The sequence below is a fragment of the Engraulis encrasicolus genome, chromosome 2 (assembly GCF_034702125.1).
Source record: "Engraulis encrasicolus isolate BLACKSEA-1 chromosome 2, IST_EnEncr_1.0, whole genome shotgun sequence".
In the NCBI taxonomy this organism is placed as follows: domain Eukaryota; kingdom Metazoa; phylum Chordata; class Actinopteri; order Clupeiformes; family Engraulidae; genus Engraulis; species Engraulis encrasicolus.
The window spans coordinates 11505274-11520691 of record NC_085858.1 but is presented as its reverse complement, the minus strand read 5'-3'; the positions used below and the strand labels follow the sequence as shown (position 1 = coordinate 11520691).

The following is a 15418-nucleotide window of genomic DNA, read 5'->3' as shown; positions in this document are numbered from 1 at the left end:
CAGATTAAAGAGATGACACCACTTCCTTTCTTATACACTCTGCAGCTGCATGCTATAGCCACTGGAAAGTTGCCTGTAATACAAAGTTTTCAGTGTGAATTCAACACCTGGAGAGCTGAAGTGTGTCTATTTTGTGAACGACTGTTAGTCTTTTTGTAGGCGGTGTCTTTTGTCGTTGCATAAAAATGGCACTGTCAATGACAGGGCTCACATGTAATGCTCATGAAACACTAGGTCTCAGCAATACATCAAAGCCAATTCATAAACTGAAAGCTGCATCAAATAACTCATAGACAGGTGTGCTTTTCTCAAAAGCGTAGTTGTTAGCCAGTTAGCAACTTGGGTAGTTGCCAAAATTGCATTGCAAACAACAAAGTTCATAACGGTTGGAGCAGGCGTCACCCAACAGTTTTTCCTCTTCTTTTAAGGATGCTGACCAAAATGTTGTAAAACTGAAAAATGAGAAAAGGTCGCACCATGCATAGGTTTCTATATTACACACACTCGTTTCGGCGTTCTACCTTCCTCAGTGTGCCAACAAAGTACAACAAAGTAGCTAATGTTGCAACTACGGTTTCGAGAAACGCACCCCTGATCAGTATGTACTTTCCACTGATCGAGGTGCCGTTTACACGTAGCTGGATATTTTTATATGTGGATATATTTTTTTCTCCTGGTTGTATTGGTTTTGCATTGGTTTTGGCCTTCCGCTTCCACGTAGCAGATATTTAAAATCCAGGTATAAAAAGCAGGAGAAAAAAATATTCTGTTTAGGGGGCTGAAATGCATTCGTTAGAATGGAGGATTTATTTTTATCCACATGTTGCGTTTACACCTAACAGGAGAAAAAAAAATACCCTGCTAAAAAAATATCCTGCTACGTGGAAACAGCACCTGAGTACATACAAATTCCCCCTTTAGATTGCAGCACATTGTTTTACAAATGTTCTCTACAACAGCTCTCGTAAGAGCAGTTTAACCTTTGATGGCATGGACGAAACAAAAAGGTGTAAAAAGACAGCAGCTAGAGTTAAGCTCCAATTTGTCTGTAAGTGTAGAAAGATGGATTACTGTAGGCTGTTTGGCGCGCACATTTGAAGTGCATATGTGTGTCCATGTCACACAGTGTTTCTTCTGTCTTTGTGTGTGTGTGTGTGTGTGTGTGTGTGTGTGTGTGTGTGTGTGTGTGTGTGTGTGTGTGTGTGTGTGTGTGTGTGTGTGTGTGTGTGTGTGTGTGTGTGTGTGTGTGTGTGTGTGTGTGTGTGTGTGTGTGTGTGTGTGTGTGTGTGTGTGTGTGTGTGTGTGAGCATGTGTTAATGCATTATACACAACAGTGGAAAGTGGACACGTGGAAGTACTTGAGCATGTGTCCATGTCCACAGAATGTTCCCATCTCTCTCTTTCTCACTCTCTCTCCTTCATTCTCTATCTCTTTATCTCTCTCTGAGAGAAAGTGTGTGCGTGCGTGCGTGCGTGCGACCGTCCGTGCGTGCGTCCAATGCGTGTGTGCGTGTGAACGTGTGTGCGTGCGTTTATCCATTCTCACCCTGAACAGGAAGGACTGCTCCCACTCGGCCAGATCCCCCACGTCACGACTCCTGCTTACTGTACATATTGGCCAGGGCTTGGCAACAGCACTGCACATCCATCCCCATTCAGAGGAGTAAAGCCCCCAGCCTCCCTTCCCTTCCCATCCCGATGCTTTTCTTCAAGGCTGAATCGCCATTGATTGCTGCCCCCCACCAGCGCTACAGTGCAAACTCTCTCATGGAAATGAAGAAAAGAGCCGGATAATTGGCCTTTGAAGTGTTCCGGGTGATGAAATAATCGATTACATTTTTCTGACTTTTTACTTCCCCCTCTATCTCTGTGATCTTGGGCCCGAACCCCCTCGTTCTATCTGCACACTGTATCACTGAAGTTTTACGTCCCCCAAATGTGTCAAAAAGTGTGAAAGCTTCTTTTTATTAACATGCATCACAGTGTGCCTGTTTGTGCATGTCTGTGCGTGTGTGTGTGCAGCTGACCAGGCCCAAAATGGCCTCTTGGCTGGTATTGCATTTTAACTTGTCCTACTGGAGACATTGAAAATGGACTAGCTCCGAAACGTCTGTCTCTCCAGTTAATCCTTAGACTTCTGTTGTATATTTTCGGCTTCAATACACTTTTTCACACAAGTCTTGTGTGCGCCTCCTTTTTCCATTATTTTGCATTTTAACTGGACAGTCATGGATAAGTAGTTAGGGCGTCAAGCTTGTAGCCTGAGGGTTGTCGGTTCGAGTCCCGACCTGCCAGGTTGGTGGGTAATGAGTGAGTAATTAACCAGCGCTCTGCTCCATCCTTCTTGACTGAGGGAGCCTGGCTACCCAAGGGGTACCATTTGGGCTGCCCTCCCCTGGCAACAAAAATGCAATTTCGTTATGTGCAGTGTGTCGTGTCCCAATGGGAGTTTCCCAGGTGGCCTTTCGCTTCGCGTAAGAGACATGCAGCAAGGTGCCACAGCAACCCGCCTGCTCGCTTCCTCGTGTTTGTGAACATTCATTGTCATGCAACAACTATAAAATCCTCTCCCACGACTGCACACATATAAATAAAAGACTACACAGCTAACAGGGAAATTGAGCATTTATGCATTTGTTTTGTTCATAGAGCCACCAGAACAGATGAAGAAGAGAGAGAGAAGGAGAGAAGAGAGAAGAGAGAGATGGACAAGAGTGGGTAAAGCCAAAATCCATTTCAGTATAGAGAAGAGGAGAGTGAAGATGATGATGATGATGATGATGATGATGATGATGATGAGGAGGAGTTAAAGATCTTTTTCTCTGAGAACAACTTTCACAGTCTGTGTCTGGTCACAGGGGACAATGGCAGGGTCAACACAGGAGAGAGAGAGAGAGAGAGAGAGAGAGAGAGAGAGAGAGAGAGAGAGAGAGAGAGAGAGAGAGAGAGAGAGAGAGAGAGAGAGAGAGAGAGAGAGAGAGAGGCAGAAAGAGAGGCAGAGAGAGAGAGGCAGAGAGGCAGAGACAATAAACAAGGAGAAGAAGAAGAAAGGGTTAGGGAGGCGATGGTGTGAGCAAGGTACTTGTCTGCCATTCAGCTGAGCTCTTAAAGATTCGCAGGAGGTGGCGAGCGCCTTGGGGGCTGGGGCTGGCACCAGTGGCTGTGGTGCTAGATGGGCTTTTCTTAGCCCTGCCTCGCCACGCCGCTAGGCTCTGTCTGCCACAGACACCACGCGGCGGGGCAGGGCCAAGGTGAGAAGCCTCCAGCCTCTTCAGCTCATGTCTGTGTATGCTGACTTTGCCCTGGGCGAGGGGCAAATGCTTCAAATTATCTCACACTGTCTAAAATGGTCAAGAATTTTTTTTTAGTATACACCTCTTCTATTGAGTTATTGGGGGGTGGGCCAGACTAATTCTTGTTGAATGAAGTTGTGGTGGAGAATTTTTGTATACTCCTACCTCCTCTACTGAATTCCTGGGTGTCGGAAAAAGGAGACATCTCCAGGTACTACTGCATGTACTGCCACACTCTGCTTTACAGCAGTGCACTGTTCTGAATGTAAAAGCTGAGGCCAGACCTCAAAGGGAAAAAAAGAATGCTCTTCAAAGTGCCCTTCACTTTAGAATTCTGTAACACCTGCATCAATCGGGCACAACGTCAGTCTGTCTGTACTCGTATGCATGCGTGTGTGCGTGCGTGTGTGTGTGTGTGTGTGCGTGCGTGCGTGCGTGCGTGCGTGCGTGCATGCACGTGTGCGTAGCAGGATTTTCTGAATGGCTGACTGTTCCAGTCCAGATGAAATGCTCTCATATCAGACTTCAGGAGCATCAATAGAGAGAGGCCCACAGGCAGACATGACTGGCCAGAGAGAACTGGTGCCTTTTGAAGACCTAAAAACGTACAAAAACCTAGAAAGGCTCCTCGTGCACGCCTGGTACGAAAGCACACTACCTTCTCCACAAGATAAACCACGCCATCACACAAGTAACTGAAAACTATTTAGACCATTCGAGAAGAACAACCAGTCAGTCACTGATAGGACTTGACGGACGCTATAAATTAGCAGAGTATACAGTATCTTCCTGAGTCACCAGCTATTTAGCCTTTCTGCTATCCAGAGTTTTGCTGTTTTTAGAATAGTCTTGCATTCAAATACAGTTGATGCAACTACTGTGATTTGTCATACTGGAGAATAAGTTACTGCCAGTGTGGCTAGTGAGACTGAAATTGTTAAGAGCCACAGCCAAGTCTTTGGATGGTTGGCAGGTGCCAATGTCAAGCCCTGTCTCTGTTGGAGTGGACTCCAGTCCCGGCCCAGTGCCGCCACAACTGTAGAGTGAAAACAATTGTGTGTGCTTTCAAATATGCTGGATGTTCTAGTCTACCGTCCAATTCGAATCAACCTTCATCAATGAAGTTGCGGTGTCTGTAAACTGAAATGATGGAGAGAGGAGAAGGGAAATGAAGGGAGGAGGAAGAATGTAGAAAGGATGCTCACCAGCCATCCACGCCTTGCTTCTGGAGCTCGGAGATGCCAAAGGAGAGGGATCCCATGAAGTCATTGCGGCTGGTCAGATCCCAATCCCAAATCTCCACAGACAGACGCCGGTCCTTGTCCGAATCCTTCAGATTGCTGCATTAAAACAGATCAAGGCTATGTTTATGTGGTGACGATCAAAATAGAAGACACAAAAGTGGAGTGTCGTCTTCAATTTTCCAATGCCTTTTATTCGAGGACGATTGCGAGTGAAAATGACAAAATATTTTATCGGTAGCGTCTTTTGTTTACACGGTAACCGCGCCATCTGGGTCTGAAAACGCGAAAAAATCTAAAGTATGACGTTAAGGTTGATGTATGTGACCTCAACAGGATTAGCTTCTTTTGCCGTTTACACAGAGACTCAACCCGGGTCGTCTTCAAAACTACCCACTCTGGAAGTTTTTTTGTTTTCAGAACCCAATCGCACCGCTGCTGTGTAAACAAAACAAAAAAAAACATTTCCGGTTTTCAATCGCAATCATCCTCGTATAAACAGCATCCAAGACGCTTCAGAGTGGGCAGGATGATCTCAGTTACAAATGCAGTATATCTCCAAAGCCAGTAAAGCCATAATAAATGTAGGAACACAGTCAAAACACTGATGCTTAGGGTTAGAGCTTCTGGTTACAGCTTCTGTAGTATGTGTAGTGAATGTGTGAGTGTGTGCAGTGGGGGTTAAGAAGAAAGGACAGAGATGAGACAGACACACGGAGAACGAGGAAAAGAAAGGCAGACAATAAAACAATGGACTGAGGGAGGAGAAAAGAAAAGTGCAACTTCATCCTTTTTTATTCACTTGCACCTTTCATTGCTGCATAAGTATTATGCCCGCCAGTGGCAAAGTCTGCTGAGCAGACTATGGGATGAGAGACTTTGCTTTGGAGACAGCCATAAAGGCAGAGAAATGAAAAAGACCTGACATGTAGGCAGTGAAAAGCAGCTGTGGTGTGGCAGCTATGGCCTACAGATTAGGGAGATTGGAGGGTTGCAAGTTCAAATCATATACTAATACAAATAAGAGGTGGTTTCCTACTGTACACCCTCATCCAATACTGAAGCGCCCTTCAGCAAGGCACCTACCATACTACTGCAACTCCCCATTGCTGCGGGGAATGTTGACATTACACTGCAACTAAAAGATTGTATGTCGCTTCGGGTAAAAGACTTTTGGTAACACTCTCTATGAAGCCCATATCTATCGCGCATTATGAGCGCATTTATAACAACTTATAATGCGCATCATTTTTAAATCATAGTGCATTATGACAGTTATAATGTATTATAAGCCCCTTCACTGCCTGTAGTTCATAACCATTCACGAGCACTCAAAACAAAAACCCTGAGATTTAGAATGCATTATAAGCTAGATTTATAGTTATCCGTGAATGTTGATCTACTGCATCATGAAGCGTTATGAGTATAGTCATAATGCACTTTGATTATGATGAGCATTATAAGTTGTTATAAATGTGCTCATAATGCGCAATAGATATGGGCTTCATAGAAAGTGTTAAAAGACTTTTTAGTGTGTCAGCTGGGTGGAGTCTATAAGGTAAACGGTAAAGGGGAGACATATGGGCGGAAAGGAAGTTGTCACAGGGGGGAGCCATAGAGACTGATGGACAGACATGCACAGGGTCATTTTGGCATTGTTCAACACTTAAAGGGCCGAATTGAACACTATTGAAAATCATTTGGCCCCATCCCCTAAGAGTTGAACGCCGCACAAACAAATTCATTAATTTGTTACACAATGTTCATTCAGCACTCTGCGAGTTGAATTTAAACACCATTCTAGAGCATAATACTGTATGATCCCATTTCATAAATATTGAATTAACACCGTAAAATGTGTAGATGAGATGATGTCAAAGAAAGAGGGAAAGAGTGAAGGCTAACTCACAAGTTGAAGGTCTCGTTCCACGTGGGGTTGAGGCAGCACTTGATGGTCTTGGTCTTCTGTTTGCTCTCGTTCTTGGGGTCAGGGATGAGCTTGAGCTTCACGTAGGGGTCCGACAGACCGTTGGGGTCCATGGGCACCAGGTTCCTCCCCTCCATGACTGGAGAAACAGGAGAGGACACAGACATTTAAGAGCGGAACGGGTGTCTGTGAATCCTGGGGTGGATTTCTCAAACCATACTTGCTAACCACGTGAGCTACTTTGGTAGTTGCCAATGGCAAATTACATTGCAAACAACAAAGTTGCTAACTGGCTAACAACTAGGCTATCAAGAAACGCACCCCTGGGTTCTAAAGTGAAAGCCTTGCCACGCATTTTACCCAACCAGCTCTAGATCAGCTGATCGTGTTCAGTACTCCAGACAGTGTAGACTACTGTGTAGACCCATACGCTTTATACTACATGGGTCGACCAGTCTCTCAGAAAGGTTAACTGTACAGGAAACCTTTGATTTCTGTATAAAAAGAAGACAATCCGCACACTTCAGGTCTATTTTTGTGCAGAAATTTCTACTGAATCCTGCACCTTCTAAACAGATGAGCGGTGGCCTATCACAACTAAAGCCTTTTTTAGCCTGATTTAAAAGAGTAGAGGATTCATTATTTCCACTCTACTAGTAGGCGACTACTTTCAGGGAAAGTGTCAAATAGGTTCTAACTACATTCTTTAATAGTCCAAATAGTTTAGCTTTAAAGTGATACTGTCCCATTTTTGGAAATAAGCTTATTTTACATCTCCCCTCGAGTTAAGTAATTGGGTTTTACCATTCTCCTGTACTTTCAGCTGGCGGCTAACTGGTCTGAAAGGACTCAATGTTAACTGCTAGCTTGGAGATAAAATTTGCACTGACATACCCAGAGAACGGTTGACAGTACAGGACAACGGTAAAACCCCACCATTTAACTCAAGGTGTAAAATATAGCTTATTTCCAAAAATGGGGCGGTATCACTTTAAGCAACTGGAGTTCATGGTCATTTCTTTACTCTTCCCAAGTTCCAACAGACAAAAATGTCTTAACATGATAAATTAAAGCGTGGTTGTATACCAGCATACACAGCTCAATTGAGATCTGAGATGTTCAAAATACTGCAAATTGATATGCAAGGTTAGTGTCTTACCAACTCAGAGGTAACCATCGGAAACATCAGTCCATGTGCAAGACTAGTGCCACTCTTCAGAAAACATAATATGAATCTGAACTGGTCTTTCACTATGCCATCTTTCTCCATTCATGCTTCCGATGTCACCCCTTTCTTACATCTCTGCTCCATCCCTCTTTCTTGCCCCCACCCTATTTCTCCCCGTCTTTGCTATAATCAGTGGAGTTTCTCCCCATTTCTTTCAGTCTTTGTAGTTCAGACATGGTATATTTCTCTCTCTCTCTCTCTCTCTCTCTCTCTCTCTCTCTCTCTCTCTCTCTCTCTCTCTCTCTCTCTCTCTCTCTCTCTCTCTCTCTCTCCTCTCTCTCTCTCTCTCTCTCTCTCTCTCTCTCTCTCTCTCTCTCCTCTCTCTCTCTCTCTCTCTCTCTCTCTCTCTCTCTCTCTCTCTCTCTCTCTCTCTCTCTCTCTCTCTCTCTCTCTCTCTCTCTCTCCCCTCAGCACTTGACCAGCACAACAATTACTCCCGTGTGGACACCGATGGCCTTGGGACAGGCCTCCATTGCCATTTCCATAATGAGTGACGTGCCAAGGCAAGCTAGCACGTTCATTAAGACAAAGTGGATATGCGCTTCTGTGTGTGTGTGTGTGTGTGTGTGTGTGTGTGTGTGTGTGTGTGTGTGTGTGTGTGTGTGTGTGTGTGTGTGTGTGTGTGTGTGTGTGTGTGTGTGTGTGTGTGTGTGTGTGTGTGTGTGTGTGTGTGTGTGTGTGTGTGAGTGTGTGTGCATGGTGATGCTGCTATTTAAAAGCTAATCTTACTGGACTAATGAACAGTCATCTTGTACTTCTTCAACGGACAAACAGGCAAGCAACACCAACCTACACACCCAGGAGACCCGCACGCACGCACGCACACACGCACACACACGCACACACATACATGCACACACATACATGCACACACACGCACACACGCGCGCTCACACACACGCACACGCGCACACACGCACACGCGCCCACATAAGCATGTCAAGTTCTGACCAATATAATAGTGCACAAAGCTGCTTTCCACGTTTGCCCAAAGAAGCACAATGACTCATCTGGATGACCAGAGCATGGCAGTCACACAGAGGTATGAGAATGTTACCATGTACCAGCTCATCACCACTACAAAAGCCATATTCTGTTTTTTTTTGTTTTTTTTTGTAGAAGAGTGTTTTAACAGATGAGGGTGTAAACAGTTACACCACAGTGCCACCTAGTGCTGGGCTACAGTACAACACCTAAGCCTCAGTGTTGGTGAGCAAGACTTCCTGTTAGTATTAGAGGCTCAGGTCCAGCCCCAGATTTGGAGATATTCTGTCTCAAAATGGCCTCCATAATAATCAGTAGCCAGAAACTAACACTAATGATAATAACAACAACAACATAATAGCCAATATTGCAAGAGTATACCAAGAATCGGGGAGGCTTGAGCGATTTCTGAGTCCAAGTCAGGTTACCAGCAATAAGATATAGTAGAGGGACTTGGAGAAACCTTGTGTTGTCTATGGTACTACAGTAGATTAAAAAAAATCTGAGTTACCAAAAGAGGGGGAGAAAGATAGAAAAAAGGGGACAAAAAGAAAAGGCTCTAACGTCAGCTGAGGGGAAAAACCACATAGAATGTAACAAACAAAAAAAGCACTAAAAAGACATGAACTGGGGTCGGCCATGCCATCTTGGACTACTTTAGCTGCTCAGGTACATCAAGGCTCCAAATTTTGCATCGCTCTCTGGCAAAAATGGGAAGAGCAATGTGTATCGTATGGTCACACGTCAGCCCCAACATGTTTGAAAAGGAGCGGGGGAGCCTCGTGCACAAAATAACAATATTCCTGACACATGACAATATTGATAGATTGATTGTTTATTGACATCACATCAGCTTCCCCTTTACAGAAGCACCGTTCTTCCTGTGGTCAAACAATTCCATCACTTTTAAACAGACACATTCAATAAATACTGTCAGTGTCAATAATCAAAATATGTCAAATACTGTCGGAATGAATGTGTGCAAATGGTATGAGCAGTGATTTATTAGTATTCACCCCATGTACATTTGAGCCTTTATCTATGGATTGACAAATGCAATATACAGCAATAGTGGTATTTAAAAAGTAAGAAAGAAGAAGTGAATATTGACGGTTGTCTGCTCAATTATAAAGACCTGATGAAAGAGTAGGAATGGGGATTTTATAAGACATGCCAAATGTGTATTATATCAGCCGAACACTATTTATTTTAGGGCACCATATGCCATATTAAAGCCAAGTGTGATGTCTATGTGAACATTAACAAAATGTTTTGAAAATCATCACTCCGCCCAGTCCTACATCCTACTCGAACTCTTCCAAACATCAAGCCTGACCACCAATCAATCACCACTCTCTGTAGACACATCAAGGCATATCATTCACCTCTCCAAAAATATACAGTATTGTACTGGTCCTGACCTCACCCAAATCAGGACATATGTGACGGAGGTCATCTTGCACCTGTTCACCCCCCTCAGGGATCGAATGTGCGACCTCGTCAACTACAACGGTCCGGCAATGGGAGGCACAGTACGATACCGCTGGGCCAAGAGACTAGTCCGTTACACATATGCATTACTCCCGAGGCAATGATGTTAAACAGATGTACATGTATGTACGTACGCAGGGTTTTTTCATCACTAACCAATCTTACTAGCCAAACACACACTCATGGGACAAAGTGGCTAGTAAGTTGGTCCTTTCTACCAGCTAAACTGAAATTTCACCAGCATTTGGCTGTTTAGCTGGTGATCATTTAGAGCCCTATATGTACTATGTATGTATTCATAGTTCGCCAAGTGTCTGAACTATCTAAGAATCACCATTGTAGTATATTTAGATCATTTATTCTCAATTTGTTTTTCTCACAATTAGACTACACACTTGCTCTTCGCTTTCCCACGTGGGTGTAGCTTCATGGCTCTCCTCAACTGTAACTCATTTTGGACAAAGCCTGATGTACTGCGGAGCAAAGTCATGAAATGTGGGCAGCAATTACTGCCTGGTGGTCGCTCAGTCATACCCAACTGCATCTCATTCTTCTATGCCAGAGGTTCTCAACCTTTTTTGAGCAAATGCCCCCTTGACCTCATCATAAGCCAGGCAATATCCTCTTGACCTCATCATAAGACTGCCAACGACCCTCTTCGAATTGAAAAATACAATTGTATGATGCTCCCTAATGGGTACTAAGCCCCACCCCCACTCAGCTGTATTCTTCTCAATGCCCCTCTAGGGCTCCCCAACGCCCCGTGGTGGGCTGTAGTGCCCCCGATGAGAATCACTATTCTATATGCAGTCTACAGCTGTCTTCTCCAGAGGGTAGACAGGAAGAGGGAGGGAGTGCACAGCACACCCAGCTGAACAGCAGGCTACAGCCCCGCCAAGCTCATACCAAACATCCCCACTGGCCAACAACATCTTCACTTCCTTCCCTTAATGAGGCGTGGGTGATGCTGCCGGACTAATGGACTAAAGTACACTTGTGCTGAATTAGAAAGCAGCACCCTACAGTAGCCAACATGGAGCGGGGGCTGCCCATGTTGATGAAGTTATTATAATGCACGCTAGGAAGACACTTGGCAGTCAGCGGAGGAAGTAGAATTACAAGAAGAGTGGCAGTAGGGAGATCCCCTGAGATGGAGATGAACGCCACTGTAACAAATGGGAGTGGAATTATAGAGAAATATAATCATCCCACAGCTATTGGAACGCTGCCATCTGCTGGTGGTAGTACTGTACATTCCTTCAAGGTGATGATGCCAAAGATTCTAAATGTGGTAACCACTAGGATAAAGTGTTGACCGAAAGTGGCATGGCAGCCATATCTGGCAGCTTAGAAACTTACATCATTTTGATTCTGCAGGAAAAGTCCTGATGAAAAGTCTCTTACTTATCAATCTCTGACAAGTAGGCCCAGGGACTCCTCGAGTAATCATGGAGTCTGAAAGGGCAGATTCTAAGCTTAACAATGATACCACATGGTAATCTGGCAATATCCAAAGAATGTGTGGTCTTATGAATGTGTTCACTTCTTACAGTAGAAAAATAATTGAAAAACTTGAAAAAATGAACTAAATACCCTCAATTCCCTCAAATACCCTCAATTCTGAGAAACAATTGACTGATTATACTAAGCTGATGCTTTTATACAAAGAATATTACAGTTATTTTTGATACATGGTAGACTACTTGTATTGGTTACGGTCCTTTGAGCAATCTGAGGTTAAATCAAATGCCTAGCTCAAGGGCGCTTCAGCGATGAATGGCCTGGGATTCAAAACGGCAACCTTCATATTCTACAGTATGATCAAGTGAAGAGGAGCTGCTATAGGTTTGTCCATCTTAAATTCAGTGCACTTACTGCAGCAAACAACTGGCTGTCACACAACTGGTATGTCTGTCCATTACAATACAAACGTCAAGAGGATCGTATCAGCTCAATTGTGAACAAGCTTCAGGGGACATTATGGCCTGCCTTGAGCAACATCAGCATGCGTGCACTTGTATAATGTTACTGCAACTACAATGTTTACGGAAGTCATTGAAGAGATCTGTTGCACTGTAATTCCACACCACCAAAAACAAGCACAACAAAAAGGATGCATGGGGCGTGGTGGTTCACTGATGTCAAACACAACAACAAAAGAGATTCTAGATTTCATACTACATGTAGTATACTACATACACGTAGTAGGTCTCATTACAAATGCAGCCATCCTCTACATACTCATCCATATGTTATAATCATACAGTATATTCATACAATTTCCAATACAAATGCAGTCCTCCTCCTGATCATAGAGAATGAAGACAGAAAGAGAGAAAAAGAGGAAAGAAAGACAATGACATGAATGCAAAAGAATGCAAAATAAGACCACGTGAGTAATGTGAGATAAAAGATGAGCGAGAGAACACAAGAGAGAAAGGGAGAGAGGGAGGGAGACAGAGAAATTAAGACAGATGAACCAGGAAGAGACTGGAGTGAGAGATCCTAAATGAGATTTCACAGGCGAGAGGGGAGTCTTCAAGGGCCTGTAACTACAGTAACAGAGGGAAAGCAACCTCAGAGAGAAAACGCCAGAGATTAATTTAAAGCAGGATCTCGGGTTCATTTTCGAATCCACAATCCAATTGAGGTAATCACATCATAATCAGCCAGCAGCCTCCCGGAGCCTCCCTGCAGCACCCCGCTGTACGGCTGCCCCTTCACCACTAGGAGGTGCTACATTACCATGGATCCCCACAAGCTCCAAAACAGAGAAGAAGAAGTGGTCATCTATACCAGTGTTTCCCAACCAGGGGTACGTGTACCACTAGGGGTACGCGAGCACACTGCAGGGGGTACTTGGAAAAAATGTATTGTTATAAAAAATGTATGGAGCAGTCACATCAGGACAGAAAAAGCGATGCAGTATGTGAATTAGCTGTACTCATGGCACAATTAAGATGCTTAGGGGGTACACAAGACAAAAAAGGTTGGGAAACAATGAGCTATACTACTGTATTCTGATAGCTAGCCAGCAGCGGCTCTGATGCATACCGCTGTTAGAAACAAAAGGACACATACAGTAACTGGACAATGCGTTCAATTTGTTAAGGCCAGGGCCAGGAGGGGCATCAATGCTTTTTGTGAGATTCTGTATTGATTGCAATCCACCCCAATAGTCAAACCTGTTGAGCACAGTGCTGAAAAGGAGAGGGCCTGCACTCTGTACTCAGCATCTTTCTCTCTCAAAGGCCCTGAAGGACAAATGAAAGCTGAGAATATCTGTGTGTGTGTGTGTGTGTGTGTGTGTGTGTGTGTGTGTGTGTGTGTGTGTGTGTGTGTGTGTGTGTGTGTGTGTGTGTGTGTGTGTGTGTGTGTGTGTGTGTACGTGTGTGCGCGCATGTGTGTGTGTGTGTGTATGTGTGTGTGTGCACGCGCGTGTGTGTGTACGCGTGTGCGGCAGCGGGCGTCTGTGTGTGTGTGTGTGTGTGTGTGTGTGTGTGTGTGTGTGTGTGTGTGTGTGTGTGCGCGCGCGCCTGCGTGCGTGCGTGCGTGCGTGCGTGCGTGTGTGTGCGTGCATGTGCGTCTGTGTGTCAAGTTTTCCAAACCTCAAGGTTCCTGGGTTGTGAGGTTTCCATCACAGTTTTACAATGACATTTAGTGCATGCACATAAAAGCAGCTGTGTTGGTATACAACCCCACTGACACACCTTCCCATGTCTCATCCAGAGTTTAGTCTGAGGATGTGTCTGCATGTGCCTGCACAGGTCTTCATAAAGCACATACGGTAGGCTACTGTTAAAGTACATACGGTAGGCTACTGTTAAAGTACATACGGTAGGCTACTGTTTACATTACAGTGCATTGAATGGGGTCCATGGACCATATCATGTATTAGTGAGGATCATCAGTGGGCGCGGTTGCAGTGTGTGTGTGTGTGTGTGTCTGTGTCTGTGTCTGTGTCTGTGTCTGTGTCTGTGTGTGTGTGTGTGTGTGTGTGTGTGTGTGTGTGTGTGTGTGTGTGTAATGAATGCGTGCACAGCTTTCAGGCCTATTCACCGCCCGTCACAATCGCATTGTGGACATTACAGCGACAGAATTGCACAAATTTTATGGACCAACAATAAATATACACACACACAGAAAGTTGAATCAAACCGGTTTCCCAACTTGACCAACATGCTGCTCTGAACACAGTCTTCAGAGACTACCCTAATACCCCGGGCATTGTTGTTGTTGATGACACTGAGAGGAACATCACCGTATTGGAAATAGAATACTGCTTTGACGCATATATGTATATATATTTGCTGAAAAATATGTGAAATATCAACCAATAGTTCATGCATTGACAGAAAGTGGCTACAAAACATCCATGGAGGCACTCATCTATGGTGGCCTAGGTCATGTCCATAGGATGTGTGTGAGAGGACTGCAAATAGCCGGCTTAAATAAGAAGAAAGCAAAGAAGCTAGCCAAGTATTGTTCACTATCTGCAGTTATAGGCAGTTTGCATATATGGAGAACTTGTATCCTTGAAGAGGCTGTAGACCAGTATCATTTTGGTATTTATGTAAAAGTTGCTTCTTTAACATTGTTTGGGGCGCTGTATTGTTTTCTCAATAATTATTGGTCCTCCCAAATTAACTAATCACATGCGCAAGTGTGTGTGTGTGTGTGTGTGTGTGTGTGTTTGGTGTGTGTGTGTGTGTGTGTGTGTGTGTGTGTGTGTGTGTGTGTGTGTGTGTGTGTGTGTGTGTGTGTGTGTGTGTGTGTGTGTGTGTGTGTGTGTGTGTGTGCATGTACGTATGTGTGGGAGCACGCCCTTGTGCATTCATGTGGCCCACATCACATGTCACTTTGTATGTTGTGCGTGTGTGTGTTTGTGTGTGTGTGTGTGTGTGTGTGTGTGTGTGTGTGTGTGTGTGTGTGTGTGTGTGTGTGTGTGTGCGTGTGCGTGTGCGTGTGCGTGTGCGTGTGCGTGTGCACACATGTATTCTGTGCCAATGTAGTGGGTGAGTGTGTTTGTGTGTTATCGTGTGTGCGTGGGAGCGTGGTAGCATCCCCACATGCATTGTGTCAATGTAATGCGTGAGCGAGTGCGTACGTCTGTGTGTGTGTGTGTGTGTGTATGAGTGTATTGTGCTAATGTAGTCTGTGAGTGAGTGAGTGAGTGAGTGAGTGAGTGAGCGATCAGGCGTGGGCTGTAGTGCAGGCTTTGACTCACTGCTGACGGTGAGCACATTGTTCTTGA

General features: G+C 44.6%; 1 protein-coding gene across 1 annotated transcript in view; it reads right to left on the bottom strand.

The window, feature by feature from the left end:
- LOC134467845 (protein kinase C beta type) overlaps positions 1-15418 on the bottom strand; it is a 173564-nt gene that overhangs the window by 82206 nt on the left and 75940 nt on the right. The window contains exons 5-7 of the mRNA XM_063221805.1: positions 15392-15418; positions 6444-6600; positions 4499-4633 (exon numbers count right to left, since the gene is read on the bottom strand). The exon at positions 15392-15418 is cut by the window's right edge and continues 102 nt beyond it. Coding sequence (XP_063077875.1) covers positions 4499-4633; positions 6444-6600; positions 15392-15418 — 319 coding nt within the window. The remainder of the gene's footprint in view (positions 1-4498; positions 4634-6443; positions 6601-15391) is intronic.